Source organism: Notamacropus eugenii, chromosome 6, assembly GCF_028372415.1.
Source record: "Notamacropus eugenii isolate mMacEug1 chromosome 6, mMacEug1.pri_v2, whole genome shotgun sequence".
In the NCBI taxonomy this organism is placed as follows: domain Eukaryota; kingdom Metazoa; phylum Chordata; class Mammalia; order Diprotodontia; family Macropodidae; genus Notamacropus; species Notamacropus eugenii.
Window position 1 is genome coordinate 140,594,534 of NC_092877.1, and position 16,441 is coordinate 140,610,974.

Below are 16,441 nucleotides of genomic sequence, written 5' to 3' on the forward strand. Positions count from 1 at the left end.
TTTCCCCACACCAATCCCAGGAAGCAGCTAATACAGTTGTTATTTTGCAGTTTTACAGTTTTTCAGGGGAATAAGTTTGGAGAAGTTTGGTAACTTGTCCATGGTCACAGAACTGGTGAATGCTGGGTTAACTTTCAAACCCAGGACACTTGTTCCTGAGCGGAGGGAGGGCAGGTCCTATCATGTGCAGAAATTTACTCTCCGTTTATTTTGTTTGAAAAACAAAAGTATTGCCACAACCTTCCTTCCCCCTCTTTCCCGCCCCCCCCAAGTTATTTAAAAATCAGACTTCTGGCAACCTCAACTGTCTGAAACTTGGTTGAGAACTTTTTGAAAGTAAATGAAAAAGATCTCTGAGGAGTCAAAATAACGTCAAAAAGCCCAAGGACTTGACATTGTAGGAAAGGTCCTGGGGACCATGCTCAGAGGCTGTTAACTACATACTTCTAAACAGTTTAATTATCTGTTTGATCATCAGGTTAGAAGTGGAGAGGGGCTACTGGAGATTCACAACTTTAAGGCTACATTTGTTTTTCCTTCTTATAATGGCTTTTCTAGAGAACAACTTGATTGGGATTTGAAAAGCTTTTTCAATAAAAGAAAATTAACATGTCTTTGTATAGATGCAAATTCCTGGTGTTAGTCTATGTCCTCTCCTTGTGTATCAGATTTGTCTAAGGCAGCCCGGTGGTGCACTGTCTTCGAGTCAGGAAGACCCTAGTTCAAATCCATCCTCAAATACTTAGTAGTTATGTGACCCATGACAAGTCATTTAACCTCTGTTTGCCTCAATTTCCTCATCTATAAAATGGGGGAAATAACAGTACCTGCCTCCTGGGATTGTTGTGAGAATTAAGTGAGATAATAATTGTAAAGCATTTAGCACAGTGCCTAGCATATAAGTGCTGTATAAATGTTATCTGTCATTAGCTAAGGGGCCATTGCTTAGACTTCTCCATCATTTGGGTCATGGGCCCTCCTAGTAAGCCAGTTCAGTTCAATAGATCATTGTTGTGCATGTGCTAGGTGCTGAGCACTGTTGGTCCATTTGGGAGATGTGGTATTTCTGCCCTTTTGGAGTTTATAGGCACCAACAAGGGAATACACACACACACATACACAGAGATATATACATATAATTGTAATTTACACTATGATCCATGATAAATACGTTAGAGGGCTGCTATATGGGACTGGGAAGGTCAGTATCAACTTGAGGAGAATCTGGGAAGGTTTCATGTAAGAACTACCATTTGTGATGATGTGCTTTAGAGAATTCAGGAGGCAGTGATAGATAGAGGGAGGGTTTTCCAGGCACAGAGCAAAAACCCAGAGACAGTATAAGCTAGGTTATATCTGGTGGGTGGAAAGCAATCTTGTTTGGATGGAATGTTGAGGAAGTAGCAGACATGCCATAAGTCCAGTTTGTACTTTACTGTGTGGAACCCCAAGTTCATAGTTTTAGCTCTAGAAAGGACTTTGGACGTCCTCTACTATATACTCATCTGCAAGACAAAGAAACTAAGACTGAGGCAGATGAAGCAGATTCCCTCAAGGTCACTCAAGAAGCCACAGAAGAGTTTGGAGGTGTGCGTGTGCGCGTGTGTGTGTGCACGCATGTGTGTGTGCGTGTGTGTGTGTGCCAATCCTGCTACTTCTCTGTTTTCCGCCATATTTGCCACTTCAAACATTCTACTGTGCGGGTGAAACTCCCAAGAACTCTTCGTTTACCAACTCTCAGTGGTTCAGAGGGTGATTGTCTGGTTTATAAATTACTCAGCTACCTTCTTTTCCTCTTTCAGCCTTGCTGCTGCCTTCCTGTAGACGACCTCATCATTTATTAATTAATATTTCCACTGGAAGATTACAAGGAATACAAGATGAAATTATAAATGTTTCTTTCCCCCTAATATGATTAACATTTGCAGTAAGATTTGGTGAAGATGCAGGGTGAAGCTGAAAGATGTAATTTACCTTAGCAAAGAAGGGGTTTCTCCATGCCTCAGTTACCCATGGCCACGTATTTCATTTCAGGTCAAAGAGAAATACTTTTTAGTTAGCCCTGTGACTGTCCATTGTTGCAATGGCTTCTGAAAAAATTTAGGTGTGCCACCTCACAGCACTTTTTGTGTTGTCAGCAAAAAAAAGTGGAAGTCAAATAGAATTCCTCCCTTGATTGGGGAATGACTTAATAAATTGTAGGATGTAAATGTCATGTAATACTGTTTGCTGTAAGAAACATCCAATATGAGGAATTCAGAAAATCATGGGGAAATTTGTATGTGCTGATGCAGAGTGAAGTGAGCAGAACTAACTTAGAGAGAACACTGGATTTGGGAGCTTGTTGAAGTGGACATTTCCTCCAGTGGTACAGATCTATGCCTGCCCAGCCTGTGTAAATTTTGTCCATGTTGTTGATATTTCAGTCAAGTCTGACTCTCCATGACCTCATTTGGGCTTTTCTTGGCAGAGGTGCTACAGTGCCATTTCCTTCTCCAGCTCACTTGACAGATGAGGAAACTGAGGTAAACAGGGTGAAATGACTTGCCCAGGGTCACACAGCTAGTAAGTTTCTGAGGCCAGATTTGAACTCAGGAAGATGAGTCTTCCTGACTCCAAGCCCCATCCTTTATTCCCTGTGCCACCTAGCTTACTCAAGTCTTGTCCGTAGCTTCCCATAAATCCTCCCCTGGGATACCTCACACTCTCCCAAAGGCCTACTGTGGAAAGTGGGGTTTGTGCTAAGTTCTGAAGAAAGCCAGGGAGACTAAGAAGCAGAGGTAAGACAGCAGAATATTTAGTTAGTGGCATCTGTCTAAATATGGGGCAGCTATGTGGTGAAGTGGATCAAGTGCTAGACCTAGAATCGGCAAGATTTACCTTCTTAAGTTGAAATCTAACCTCAGACACTTAATTGTGTGACTTTGGGCAAGTCACTTAACTCAGTTTCCTCATCTGCAAAAATGAGCTGGAGAAGGAAATGGCAAACCAATCCAATGTGTTTGCCAAGAAAACCCCAAATAGGGTCACAGTCAGATATGGCTAAAATAAAACAACTTGAAGCAACAGTAATAAAAATTGGTCTGAGCAACATGTACTGGGTGAGATGAGCTCTGTGTAGTGACCATTCTACTATATGACCTGTCCACACATCATAATAATAGATCTCCAGTATAAAGACTAGGATTTATATTTTCAGGAAACTTTGCCTTTCATAGTGGCAAATAGTTTTATAGGGAAAGGGTAACTATTTTTATTTTACTACATGTCTTATTTTTACATTTTATTTTTTCATGTCTTATTTTTAAAATCATTCTTAATTCTTGCATATTAAATGAATGTTTTGGTTTCTTCCACAGGCATGGAAGAGGAGGTGGTTTGTGCTCCGAAGTGGCCGTTTAACAGGAGATCCGGATGTATTAGAATACTACAAAAATGATCATGCCAAAAAACCCATTCGCATTATTGACTTAAACTTATGTCAACAAGTAGATGCTGGATTGACATTTAACAAAAAGGAGTTTGAAAACAGCTACATTTTTGATATCAACACAATCGATCGCATCTTCTACTTGGTAGCAGACAGTGAGGAGGAGATGAATAAGTGGGTTCGTTGTATTTGTGACATCTGTGGGTTTAACCCTACGGAGGAAGGTAAGTGCCAGGTTTCATGAATTGAACTAAAATGAAATTATTAGGTCATCTTTCCTTGTTGTGTTTTGTAGAATTATCACAGTGATTTTTTAGCTTAAATTGGTGGTACGTTTTTCATTTCCCTTTCATAACACATTAAGAAAGATTTCTCTTTAATGAGATAAATGTTTTGGGCCAGGCCTGTGATTTAATCTATGTAGGGGAACCACACAGTTGTGTAAATACATAACTCATCCATAGTATCGTAGTTGCCTTGGGCACTGAGAGGCTAGAAGGGGGGGCCCTGTTCACTGAGCCAGGCTATCTCTCAGTGGGGCAGAGGCAGGGTCAAAATCAGCTCCTTTTATGAGGCATCATGATATATTGGAAGGAGCATTGACTTTGGATGCTTACTACATGGGTGACCTTAGGTATCTAATCTCCTTTTGTATCTCCTTTACATAGCACAGTGCCTAACATGTGGTAGGCACTTATTGTTGTTCATTTGTTTCAATTGTGTCTGATTCTTCATGGCTCCATTTGAGACTTTCTTGGCAAAGATACTGGAATGGTTTGCCATTGCCATCTCCAGCTCATTTTACTGACTAATTGAACTTGGACAAATCTTTTGACTTCCTTTCATCTCATTTTTCTCATCTGTAAAATGTAAAGGTTGAATTGAATGCCCTCTGGGTTGTCTCACAGTCCCATATATGTGATTATAGAGATAGATAAGTTTCTAGATTTGAAAAATTCAGATGTAATCAACTAAAAAAAAATGCAAATCAGTAGAAAAGCTGTTGACCTGAAGATAGAAGAAAAATATTCATTTAACAGCATTTAATAGAGCACAGCCTCCTCCCCAGTCACTGTGCACGTGAGAATCGTACATGAATCCTTGAAAAATGTAATAACAGATAACTTGTTCAACCCTCTGATTACTAGTATCAAGTAAAGCATAAAATAGGAAGATGTATGCTACGAATCTTGACTTTTTTCGTTTTTAATTTGTTAACTGTGTGTGTACAGGATGCTTTGGAAGGAATAGAAGAAAATTAACACATAAAAGGTTGAGAGCTATTTGGTGGGACCAAGTGTACCCATGGGAAACAAATAAACAATTACAAAGCAGTGTAAGAAAGAGAGGCCACATGGTATGGGACAGAGGGAGTCAGGAGGACTTGGGGTCAAATCTTTACTGGCTTTATCACTATGGGCAAGTCACTTTATCTCTCTTTCTCTCTCTCTGTGCCCCAGATATCTTGCTAGGACTATGTGTTGCTGGTCTATGTCAGTAGGAGAATTTTCTACACTGAGCATTCCCTACTCCAGTGAAATCACAGGTCTAAATGGAAGGGAAGAACACAAGAAAATATACCACATATTATACATTTATCCCATGGGAGTATCTTGAAATAATGGCATCAGGATTGATTAGACCATAGTCAGGGAAGATTTCTAGAGAGAAGTGAGTTTTGAGAAGGGTTTAGAAAGGAGTTCATTAATGGAGAGGAGAGTACACCAGGTTAAAAAAAAAAGTAGGATTAGCAAAGTCTTCTAGGCAGAGGTGAGCAGAAGAGTGGCCTGTAAGAAATTTGTTATGGCTAGAGTAGAGGTGACATTATTAGGGAACATTAAAGGTAAGAAGATAAGTTGTTTAAGAATCTGAAATAAGGAATTGAGATTTGATGGCTTTCATATTGTTCTTAAACAAATTGATAAAGATTTGATGCAATTCAGCAAATATTCCTACTACTATGTGAAAGGAGAATTTCTCAGCCTGAGTTCCCAGAGAGCCCAGGGAGAATCTCACCCACCAGCAGATCAGATACTCAGCCAATCCTGTGGCAGAAACATAACCAATGAGTGATTAGGTCCCCATATTTGGAAGCATTTTTTCTGGAGCCTGTCAGGTTTGAGGTCACAAAAATTATTTCAGAAAGAGCAGAAATAGCTTCCTGTTGCACACCTGGATTATTTGAGGTAGGTTAGGACCTCATTAGCACATCCCAGTCAGAATGGAGATTCTTAATCACATACAACATTTCTAAAAGGCATTGTTCAACCTCCACAAAAACTAGACCCTGACATCATTAACATGTAAGACAGATTTACTCTCAGTGAACTTACTAATTAGGAGAAAACGGGACAACAAATAATTATGGCACAGAGGGGAGAGAGTTGAGGGTAAAAGAGAGGAACAGGTAAAGTACTTTGGGAGTTTGCTTGCCATCCTTACGTGGGCTGAACTGGAATAGAGGAGAGACTGGGAACAGGGAAACCAGCCAGGAAACTTTTCGATAACTCCAAGTGTGAAGGGATCGGGGCTTAAGCCAAGAGAATGACTTTGGGAGTAGCAAAGAAGGGGACAAATCAGAGAAACCATAAAATACAGGGAGAACTTGTTTAGCATTTGGATACAGGAAGGAAAGAATAGTCAAAATGGTTCCAGGATTATGGTCCTTCGAGCCAGGATCGGATTGTTAGAACAGCACAAGATCAGAGTTTTAGAGTTGGAGGAGACCTCAGAATTCTAGTCCACCCTCTGTACTTTTACAGGTGAGGCCAAAAGAGTAGAAATAACCTGCCCAACATCACCCAGGTAGCAAGACAGTATTCAGACATCTGACTCCAAATTCAGAGCTGTTTCTGTGCACCAGGGGGCCATTCCCTTGTGAGGCATGATATCAGTAATTATGGATCTCATGTATGTGGCGCCACAGTGTTTTGGGGCTGATGCAGTGAGTGCATTTTCAAGATCAGCCTACTGGCCCATCTCTACAACATTTATATAAGAATAGCCTTGAGAATGAGTTGGGTGATTTGTGGAGGAAACCTGGTTTGGAAATGAAAGCTTAGAGAGAGGGAGAGGGGGGTGTGTGTGTGTGTGTGTCTGTGTGTGTGTGTGTGTCTGTGTGTGTGTGTGTGTGTGTGTGTGTGTGCGCGCGCGCGCGCGTGTGTGTGTGTGTGTGTCTGTCTCTGTCTGTCTGTCTGCCTGTGTCTGTGCGTCTGTGTGTGTATTTAGTATTGTTCACTATAAAAAAAAAGCATTAGACTTGGTAGAACAAAATACCTTTAAGGTCTGGCTATTCTCCAATAAAACTGTCTCTCATGCATATATCAAAATCATACAGAATACTTGGAAGAAATATGTTCAACCCCCTGATTATTATCAGGTGAGGCACAAAATAGAAAGATACAGAACATGTTTCTTGGCTCTGTTCATTTTGAATTTGTTAATTTTGGGACCAAAGCTGAGCTGGTTTACTTTTTGCTCTGAAAGAAAAGGTGTTACAAAGAAAGAAAATTAATAATAATAAACAAGATTATAAAAGGGATCTTTTTTTTTTATTTGACTAGAAACTGTTTTTGAGCACTTAAAAAGCAATCAATGACATTCCCATTGATAGGCCCTTTTCAAACCTGTCCAGGTGGACTTGGCCTTAGACTTGGGGTTCAAGTTCTGACTGTGAAGAATGCTGGGTGTAGGACTCTACGCGTATCAGTATCATTTAACTCTGTTCTCTGGACAACTTTTTCAGATGATGCTTTGCAGAGAAGGTACTTAACCCTCTTAGTTAGTAGAAAGATTCCTCACCCTGGGAGTTTCTATATATCCCTATCTTATCTCTTCATTAAAAAACAGTCCTGAAGGAACACAATTTGCCAGTCCTTGGCAAGCCCAGCATGCATAAGGCCCTTTTTTTTTCTTTTCTCTTTCTTAAGAGGGGGAAGGCAAAACAATTGGGGTTAAGTACTTGCCCAAGGTCACAATCTAGTAAATTTCAAGTGTCTGAAATCAGATTTGAACTCAAGTCCTCCTGACTCCAGGGCCTCTGTTCTATTCACTGTGCCATGTAGCTGCTCCGCAAAGTACCCTTATAAAGAGTAAAATTGCCTTTACTTGAATCTTCTTTGTTTTTCTGTGTTTTTAGTAAGTTATTGACCTTTGTGAAATTAGTCTATAGCGGTAGCATTTTATTATATTCATAGATCTGGTTTTTCTGGATTGTGACAGTTAAATATGAGATATCCTTCACCATTTGATGGTTTTTAACTAAAAGATATATAGTTATAATGTACTTTTATGGGATTTGAATACATAGTAGCCAAATGACAATTCTGGTTTTAAAACCATCTGCAGTCTTGAAAGGTTTTTTGTTTTTTTTTTTTAACCCACGTGTTCCGCCAGGAGTTCTTAACCTTTTTTTTGTATGTCAGCCTAGTGAGGTCTAGAGACCCTTTCTCAGAATAATACATAAAATAAAATACATTGGATTACAAAGGGAACAAATTACACACAGATAGTATGATCAAAACATTTTTAAAAAGCAAGTTCACAGATCCCAGATTAAAACCCTCTGGATTAAGTGATGTTGCAGTCTATGTGGTATAGTCATTTATGTCCTTTTTAACCTCGTTCAGACTGTTTAATCATGTCTGCATCAACATTTTGTTCTCCTTTCCATCGGTGAGCCATCTACTTGTCATCCAGTTGCTTCAGAGAAGTTGGAGTCAACGTTAAGTACTTTTATGTGTACATGGGGCTGTCCTCTCAGCCCCAAGAGAGTGCTTTCCCTTTTTGGGAGTGCTGAAAATGTCCCCAACTGTTAGCTTAGAAAATCTCCTAAAATGATTTAAGCTCCCATAGTCTGATACTTAGAGGTTTGTGTGAGATTTTGGAGGGGAGGGGAGAGGAGCAAACAAAGCATGGATTGAGCTGTGATCCAAAGGTCTAAGAAAATAACTAATCGTATTCCCTTTGAGAATAAGTAATTTCTTCTTTAAAACAAAAGGAAAGAAGCTGAGAGGTGGTGGTGGATTTGACTTGTATCTTAGTTCCAGGAACTTCTTAGAATATCATGACCCTGCTATTTTCTCATACTATTGCCTGGAGAGTTGGCTAGTGTTCTCTGTTTATCAGTTACAATTAGTGTTAAGATTAGGTAAAGTTTCCAAGAAGTCTTAGAAGCAGAGTTGAGGGTAGAGGGGATGCACACGCATGCACACATGTGTGTGTGTGTGTGTGTGTGTGTTTTCTGAGTAGTCTGCAGATGAATTGTTTCTGAATCATCAAGGTCACAAGTTGCCAAATTGGTTCACTCATGTGCGAGCAGAATTCTTTGAGCAAAGGAAGCCTAGACCAAGGGTATTTTAGAACTATCCAATACTTGTGTGACCCAGGGCCCTATTTGATATCCTGGTGCTAGCCCCTCTAGAGAGAACCATAGGGATAGTAATGTCTATTGTTCTTCAGTCATATCCAACTCTTCATGACCCCATTTGGGATTTTCTTAGCAGAGATAGTGGAGTGATTCACCATTGCCTTCTCCAGCTCATTTTGCAGTTGATGAAACTGAGGCAAACAGGGCTGAGTGACTTGCCCAGGGTCTCACAGCTAGTAAGTATCTGAGACCAGATTTGAACTCATGAAGATGAATCTTCCCGACTCCAAGCTTGTTACTCTATCCACTGAGCCACCTAGCTTGCTGCAAAGGCTTCAGCATTTAGAGATTGTTTTTCTCATAATAATGCTTTGAGATAATAATCATAATAGCTTGTAATAATGGCTTATTTACATAGCACTTTGAAGTTTTGCAAATTGCTTTATACATGTTATTTCACATGATCTTCATAAACACCCTGTGAGGTAGGTGCTATTATTAACCCCATTTTACAGATTGGAGTCCTGAAGCTGAAAGGCTAAATAACTTGTCTACAGTCATCTAACTAGTGAGTGTCTGAAGCAGGGTTAGAACTCAGGTCTTCCTGATTCTTAAGACCAGAGCTCTATCTACTCCACTACCTACCTGTTTTTGTAGATCGTGTATTATCTGCTTGAGTCTTTTTATCTCTGAGGTTTCTCTGTGGAACAGCCCCAGGAAAATTGATCCCAGTAGACTCAAGAGAGCCCTACTTCTAGTGTGAGGAATGCCTCTTCAGACTGATAATGGTTTCCCTTTTGACATAGGACTATGCTATATGGCAAAAGCTGAGGATGGAGCTCTCTCAGTCAGAACTAGAAGCAAAAGCTTAACTACTAACTCCATTTCAGGGCCCAGAGCTTCCTAATCATCTGAGGCTGAGGTTCTAAGCCATTGGGGCTGAGAGGGTGGGAGCTGGTAGTAGGACCCACCAGTTTATATGACATTGACATCATCAGAGTCACTAAATTCCAGGTGAACTTCCTCATGCAGTGAGCTCCGGAAAAATTCTTGTGTAAATTCAGTGTTACAAAGGTAATCATATTTAGCTTTCATTCACAGGTGTTTCATGGTTACAAAATATATGATCAAGAGCTAGAGGTGGCCTTGGAGAAGTCTTATCAAGTCTCATTTTACAGCTGAGGAAAATGAGGGTTGAGAAGGTTATTAACACATAAGTAATAAATAACAGGATTTTAACCCAAGTTCTCTATCTTCAAATCAGGGTTCTCTCTACTGTATCACACTGCTCCATTTTCTCTTCCTAGCAACCCCATGAAATAGGCAGTATTATTAATATTATGCTGATTTATTAGTGGATCATTCAGGTTCCTTCTAACTCTGTGTCTGTCTCTTTACGTGGCTCTCTGTTTCTCACTCTCTCTCTGTCTCTCTTTCTTTCACTCTTTCCTTCCCTACCTCTCTCTCTCCCCATCTCCAGTGTGTGTCAGTAGTGGGACCTGACCCAGGTCTTCTGGCCCCAACACTCCCACTCTAACCACAAAGTCATGCTGCTTCTCTCCTCAGTTTGCTCAGCATTTATTTGTATACATTATCTGTGCCATGTGCACATGTGTATTCCTTCCCTCCAGCAGGCTGATCTCCTTGAGGATGAGGATTGTTTTTGTTTTCTGTAGCACCTAGATTATCTTGTTCGTAGTAGGTATTTGTTTAATAAGTTCTTGATTAATTATGCAGGTTCCCATCCTTTAGTGTAAACAGATCTGGGTTTGGGTCTCACTAATTTCTCACTAATGGCAGTTCCTGGACAGCTGGCCCAGCAAGGACCTGTCAGACTCTTAATGCTGCACTTGTCCTCACTCCCTCTTGGATAGTATCATCATCATATATTCTGTTAAATATATTCCTGTCAAGCAATCACTTCAGGGTTTTCTGCACTTGAAACTGTGGAGTGTTTTTCACTTGTTGACAGAGGCATTTACTAGCAAGAGAGAAAAGAGAAATTTTCCACTTGAAAGCTTTAATTAGATTGCATTAAAGCAGGGGTCCCTGGAATGGGATGGAATTGGGTGAAGAACCTTTGGGTTACTTTGGTGCTGTTTCTTTGAAAATGCATCTGCAAATACTTGGTGTTTAGATTCCACTTACTGTCTTTTTGGTTCACCAGTTTTAAAGTGTTTTTTTTTTTTAAGATTGTCTTCACAGGTAAGAAATGACTCTGCTTCGGGTTTCTTCCCTTTCCAACCCATCCTTCACACAGATAGCAAAATGATTCCTGTAGCATAGCCTAATGAGGGCACTCTCCTGCTTTACAGCTCCAAAGAGTCCCTTGTACTTTTAAAAACAAACACCAACTCCCCTTGTTGCATTTAAAACTCTTCCCAACCTCATTATTCATCATTCTCCTGTAAATACTCTTTGTTTAGCCAAACCAACGTTCCTGGTGAAAATGTCTGTGTGAGCTGCTCTCACATACTTATCCTTACCCTCAGTTTTCCCAAAATAGAAGTTCCATTATTCAGTGTAGGTGACTCAGTAGATAAGCACACCGAACCTGGATTTATTAGATGTAGCCTCAGGTACTTAACAGCTTACTGGCTGTATAACCCTGGGCAAATCATTCCACCTTTCCGTCTGCTTCAATTTCCTTATCTGCGAAATGGAGATGCCTTCCAGGTTCCAGAAAAATATTTGCGATAATTTTTGTAAAGCACTTTGCAAACCTTAAAGTGCTATGTAAATGTTAGCTATTATTATTAAAACCAGACTGAGTGTGTTAGTGATAAAGATGTAAGACACCTGTTTTTTCCTTTAATTTTTTGATGCAAGGACATTTATGGGTGGTTGAGGGACATGGAGGATTCATAGATTCTCCAAACACTTGAGGGAAGGATCCAGAGGATCCTGAGGATGGCTGGGGATATCAGGCATGTTTCCATCATCTTGAATAGGAGCAGGGTTAGTTGTAAGGTAGCTTAGTGGATCATGCCTGAAAGCTTGGTATTGGAACTTATAGGAAATAATAGTAAACTGCTCCCCATATTGGCCACTTTCACCATCACTGCAGGGAAAGACAGTGTTTCTACACATTTTGTACAATTCTCACTCACACACTCCAGCCCAGACATGCTTAAAGGGCATACCAAGTATAACTGGTTTAAACCTAATAAAACTGAATAAATAGTAAGGGGATGAGGAGGAAGGAGCTATTCCTGTTATCTGTGTGGCTCTCCACTTAGTAATCTACTTGCATCAGAAGAACAACTCAGGAGATTTTCTCTATTAGTCATTTCCACTTCTTAAGTAAATTTCAATTACGATTTTTGCCCCAGCAGCCTACAGTGCCTTTAATGGGTGTCAATTACATTTGCTTTGCTTTCCATAGGGAGAGTGAGAACAGTTTTTCAGTACACCCAAGCACACCCAAGCTGAGCATTTATTTCTCAGAAATTTGATGCCAGCATTGATCCAAAGCATCAGGGAGCTGTCTAGGCACCACTTCCAGAATGTGGGCAGGCCAACTCGATCTCATGACCCTGGAGGCTGAAACAGGATTTTTCCCCTCAAGCCTGTTATTTAACTTTGAACAGAGATTTTGTCCTGTCTAGGGCTGTTCTTCTACTCAGATATGTGAAATAAAACAAGGCAGCTTTACACACATAAGCCCTGAAACCAAAAAATAGGCCAAGGGTGGTATGTTCCTGTTAGCCAGAGCATGAGCAGCTTTTTAAAATCTTTACCTCCTTTGTATGTATAAGGTGCTACTATTTTATGAACAAGAAGTTGAGTGCAAAAATTCAGAGAGGATTTAGCTGGAAAGTAATCAATTCCTTCATCTTAATTTTCAGTATTACATTATTCTGAAATGTCTCTTATGGAACATGGTTGATTGTGAAAGTTGGTGCTTTCCTTTCATAGTTACCCTTTCCTTACTTAAAGTAAACATCATGGGGGAATGGTTTTGTTTTGTTCTTCTCAGTAGTCCACATTGTGAGCAGAATATTAAAAATATGAGATAGTGTAGTAGGAGTACCATCCCACTTGAAGTTCAGAGACCAGGGCTCAAAACTCCTACAGGAAGCCTGTTGGGATACTCCAGGTTTTAGTGCCCTCCCCCAGAATCTACTTTTTACTTGTTTGCATTTAATTTTCTGTGCAGGCCCCTTAAGGGCTTAATTGGCATTTGTCTTTTTTTTCTTGGCCTTATTTCCTAACACAGCGCCTAGTACTCAGTAGGTGCAATTTAGTCCATGTTGAATAAATTCTGCCCCTTATCCGTCTGTATCTATTGTCTCAAATAAAATTGTTGAGCCCTGGCCCCAGACAACAAATGATGAAACATACCAGCATCCTTTTTTAATTTTAATTTTAATTTTTTTTAGTAATGGCTATAGGTGCGGAATATTGTATACACTGTCAGGCCAGATCTCTGGGTGAACTGTTTTTCTTTGTAACAAGGAAAAGCATGGCTTAGGGAAGAGAATATCTGTTAGTGCACCCACGTAGCAGACCTAGGAAGACTCCATTTCAGTTGTGATTTAGGTGCTAGCTGTGAGACCCTAGGCAAATCACTTAACCTGTTTCCTCATCTGTAAAATGGAAATAATAGCATTACCTTACCAGGGTTGTTGTAAGCGTAGAATGAGATCGTATTTGTAAAGTACTTTGCAGAACTTGAAGTGCTTCAGAAATGGTATCTATTTTTATTATTACCTATAACTGTTATTATTTTTATTATTACCTGGAAGTAGCTTATGAATGAACAAAAGGCATCAATAATATTGAAAAAGAAGGTGAAAGGATTTTCTTCCATTTTTTTGCACCTACACCAGCTCTTGTTCATAAAATAGCAACATTTTCTATACACAGAAGGGGCCAAAATAACATTTACTATTTGTTGGCAGGGGAATGAGAAGGTGAGAAGAGTTTTTCATTGTGTGAATAAAAGAAGCTGCAGCCTTTAGGGATTATTCTGCTCTGGGAAGCCTTCTCTCTGCACCTCCACCCCCTCAGTTTATTTGCTGTGTGGTTCTCAAGTTTAGATGTGGGGAGAGGGAGAGAGGCAAAACATTTCTGTACAAAGAATAAGTTGGAACTGAACTTTTTTTAAAACATGGTTCATTATTTACATTTGTCTATGAGATATTTGCATTTTAATAAAGGAAAATGCTTAAGTCCAAGTAAAGTCTATACTGTAAAACATTTCATAATATGCAATACTGTTTATCACATCATGCTTTTTAATGTGGTTAAGTTTGTAGAACTTTTTTCTTCTTTTTTCTTTTTTAATTTAATAGTATTTTATTTTTTCCAATTACGTGTAAAGATAGTTTTCAATGTTCATCCTTGTAAGATTTTGAGCTACAAATTTTTCTGCCTCCCTTCCTTCCCTCCTCTCTCCCCAAGACAGCAAGCAATCTGTTATAGGTTATACATGTATAATCATGTTAAATATATTTCCACATTAGTCATGTTGTGAAAGAAGAATCAGAACAAAAGGGAAAAACCACAAGAAAAGAAAAAAACAAAAAAGGTGAAAACTTTGATCTGCATTCAGACTCCATAGTTCTTTCTCTGGATGTGGTCATCATCTTCTATCATGAGTCCCTTGAAATTGTCTTGGATCTTTGAATTGCTGAGAAGAGCTAAGTCTATCATAGTATCATTGCACAATGTTGCTGTTACTGTATACAATGTTCTCCTGGTTCTGCTCATTTTACTCAGCAAAAGTTTGTGTAAGTCTTTTCTGATTTTTCTGAAATCTACTTGCTCATCATTTCTTATTAAACAGTAGTATTCCATTATATTCATATACCGCAACTTGTTCAGCCATTCCCCAATTGATTGGCATCCCCTAGTTTCCAGTTTTTTGCCACCACAGAAAGAGCTGTTATAAATATTTTTGTGCATGTGGTTCCTTTTCCCTTTTTATGATTTCTTTGGGATATATATCTAATAGTGGTATTGCTGAATCAAATATGCAGTTTCATAGCCCTTTGAACGTAGTTCTGCATTGCTCTCCAGAATTGTCGGTGAGGTTCACAACTCCACCAGCAATGCATTAGTAAAACAAAACTTTTATCTGTTACAATGAATCAGAATCTAAAAGGAGAATTGATGGTATTTTAAATAGTGAGGTTATTTTTAAAAGAGGCATTATGGAACAGCCAAATGAGCCCTGATTCTGGAGTAAGGGGACCCAAGTTCAAATCTCAACTCTTTTTACTACCTGTATGACCTTGGGTCAGTTACTTAAATTCCCTGGACCTCAGTTGCCTCATCTATAAAATGAAGGAGATTGAACTAGGTGACCTCTGAGGTCCTATGAATTTAAGCTGATATATACTCTAGTGCTTAAGGAACGTGTTACATCACAGACAGCATGTTACTGTATCCCTAGGATGCATTCACCTTTCCATTATCCCCATTGTCTTTTTCTGTTTCCAATAACATGTATATTTTTTCTTAAGCCCTCCTATGAGAGCTAAGTACATACTTGCCTTAGATCAGATTTGTGCTGAGTCATCTGTTAATTCTGGTGCATTAAATTCCCTTAAATAAACTTAAGTGTATCAAGTAAGTACATGGATGTAGACTATATGACTAAATGACTATACAGTGGTATAAGAATGTCAGAGATTGACATCAATGTTGCTCAGTAGAATTAAGCTAGAACAGGAAAATACTTTGTAACCCCCAAGTTAACGTGGAAAATGCCCTTCTCTCCTTGCCACAAAAAATTTTTCTTACTACCTTCTTTCCTTTCACTCTTTGCCAGCTACTGACCCGGACCATCTTACTCTTTTGTTACCATGTCTTTCATTCTCACCTTCCCTGGGGGCAGAGCGCAAAGTGTTTAGTGGCAGAACTTGGAAAGAATAGGGGACCCCCGTAGGCACTGATTCTGAATAACTCCAATGCTTTTCTCATTAATAGGGTTCCAAGCTCTGCCAGTCTCATCTCCTCATAATACTACCTTTTCTCCTTCTCAGTACCTATGCCTCAGGCCATGGGGCCATGAGTCTAGAGGCAGAATTGCTGGGAGTTGAAATGCAGGCATAGAATCATTAATTTGATATGGAAGGGGGCCTTAGAGGTCTTCTCACCCAGCCCCCCATCTTATTGAGGAGGAAGTAGATTACATGCTTTTTCAAAGGTATAATGTAACTTATCAACAGTTTTGTTTTTCATTCAGCCTGGAAGATGTCGGAGTACTAATTGACCAAGTTACCTGCAGCTAAACCCATAGATAATCTTTTCTGAACTCATGATTCATCTTTTGGACAACTTGGCCTTAGTTCACATTCAAGACCTTTAATAGCCTCATGTACATGTTACTGTTATCTGAAGAGAAGTCTATGATTGGCAGGTTCTCATAATTGGCCCAGGATGGGATATTGGTGTTAATAATTATCCTGAGAATTAATGACTTTGGAAGAAGCTACTATTATCTTCAAGTGGGGGACAAAGGGTTTGGGGTAGAAGGGAAATCCATTCAGTTTCTTGTAAAAGTTACAAAGAAAGTAAAACCCTGTTGATATTTTGGGCATGCAAACTAAGTTATTAGTAGCTGTACTTCAAAGAAAACTATTAACATACAAGCAAAAATGATTACAAATAAAACATGATTAATACAAATATTT

General features: G+C 39.4%; 1 protein-coding gene across 5 annotated transcripts in view; it reads left to right on the forward strand.

Moving 5' to 3' along the window:
- Positions 1–16,441, forward strand: part of GAB1 (GRB2 associated binding protein 1) — a 182,841-nt gene that overhangs the window by 114,510 nt on the left and 51,890 nt on the right. For all 5 annotated transcript variants that reach the window (XM_072621139.1, XM_072621143.1, XM_072621142.1 and 2 more), the window contains exon 2: positions 3,360–3,654. In XM_072621139.1, coding sequence (XP_072477240.1) covers positions 3,360–3,654 — 295 coding nt within the window. The remainder of the gene's footprint in view (positions 1–3,359; positions 3,655–16,441) is intronic.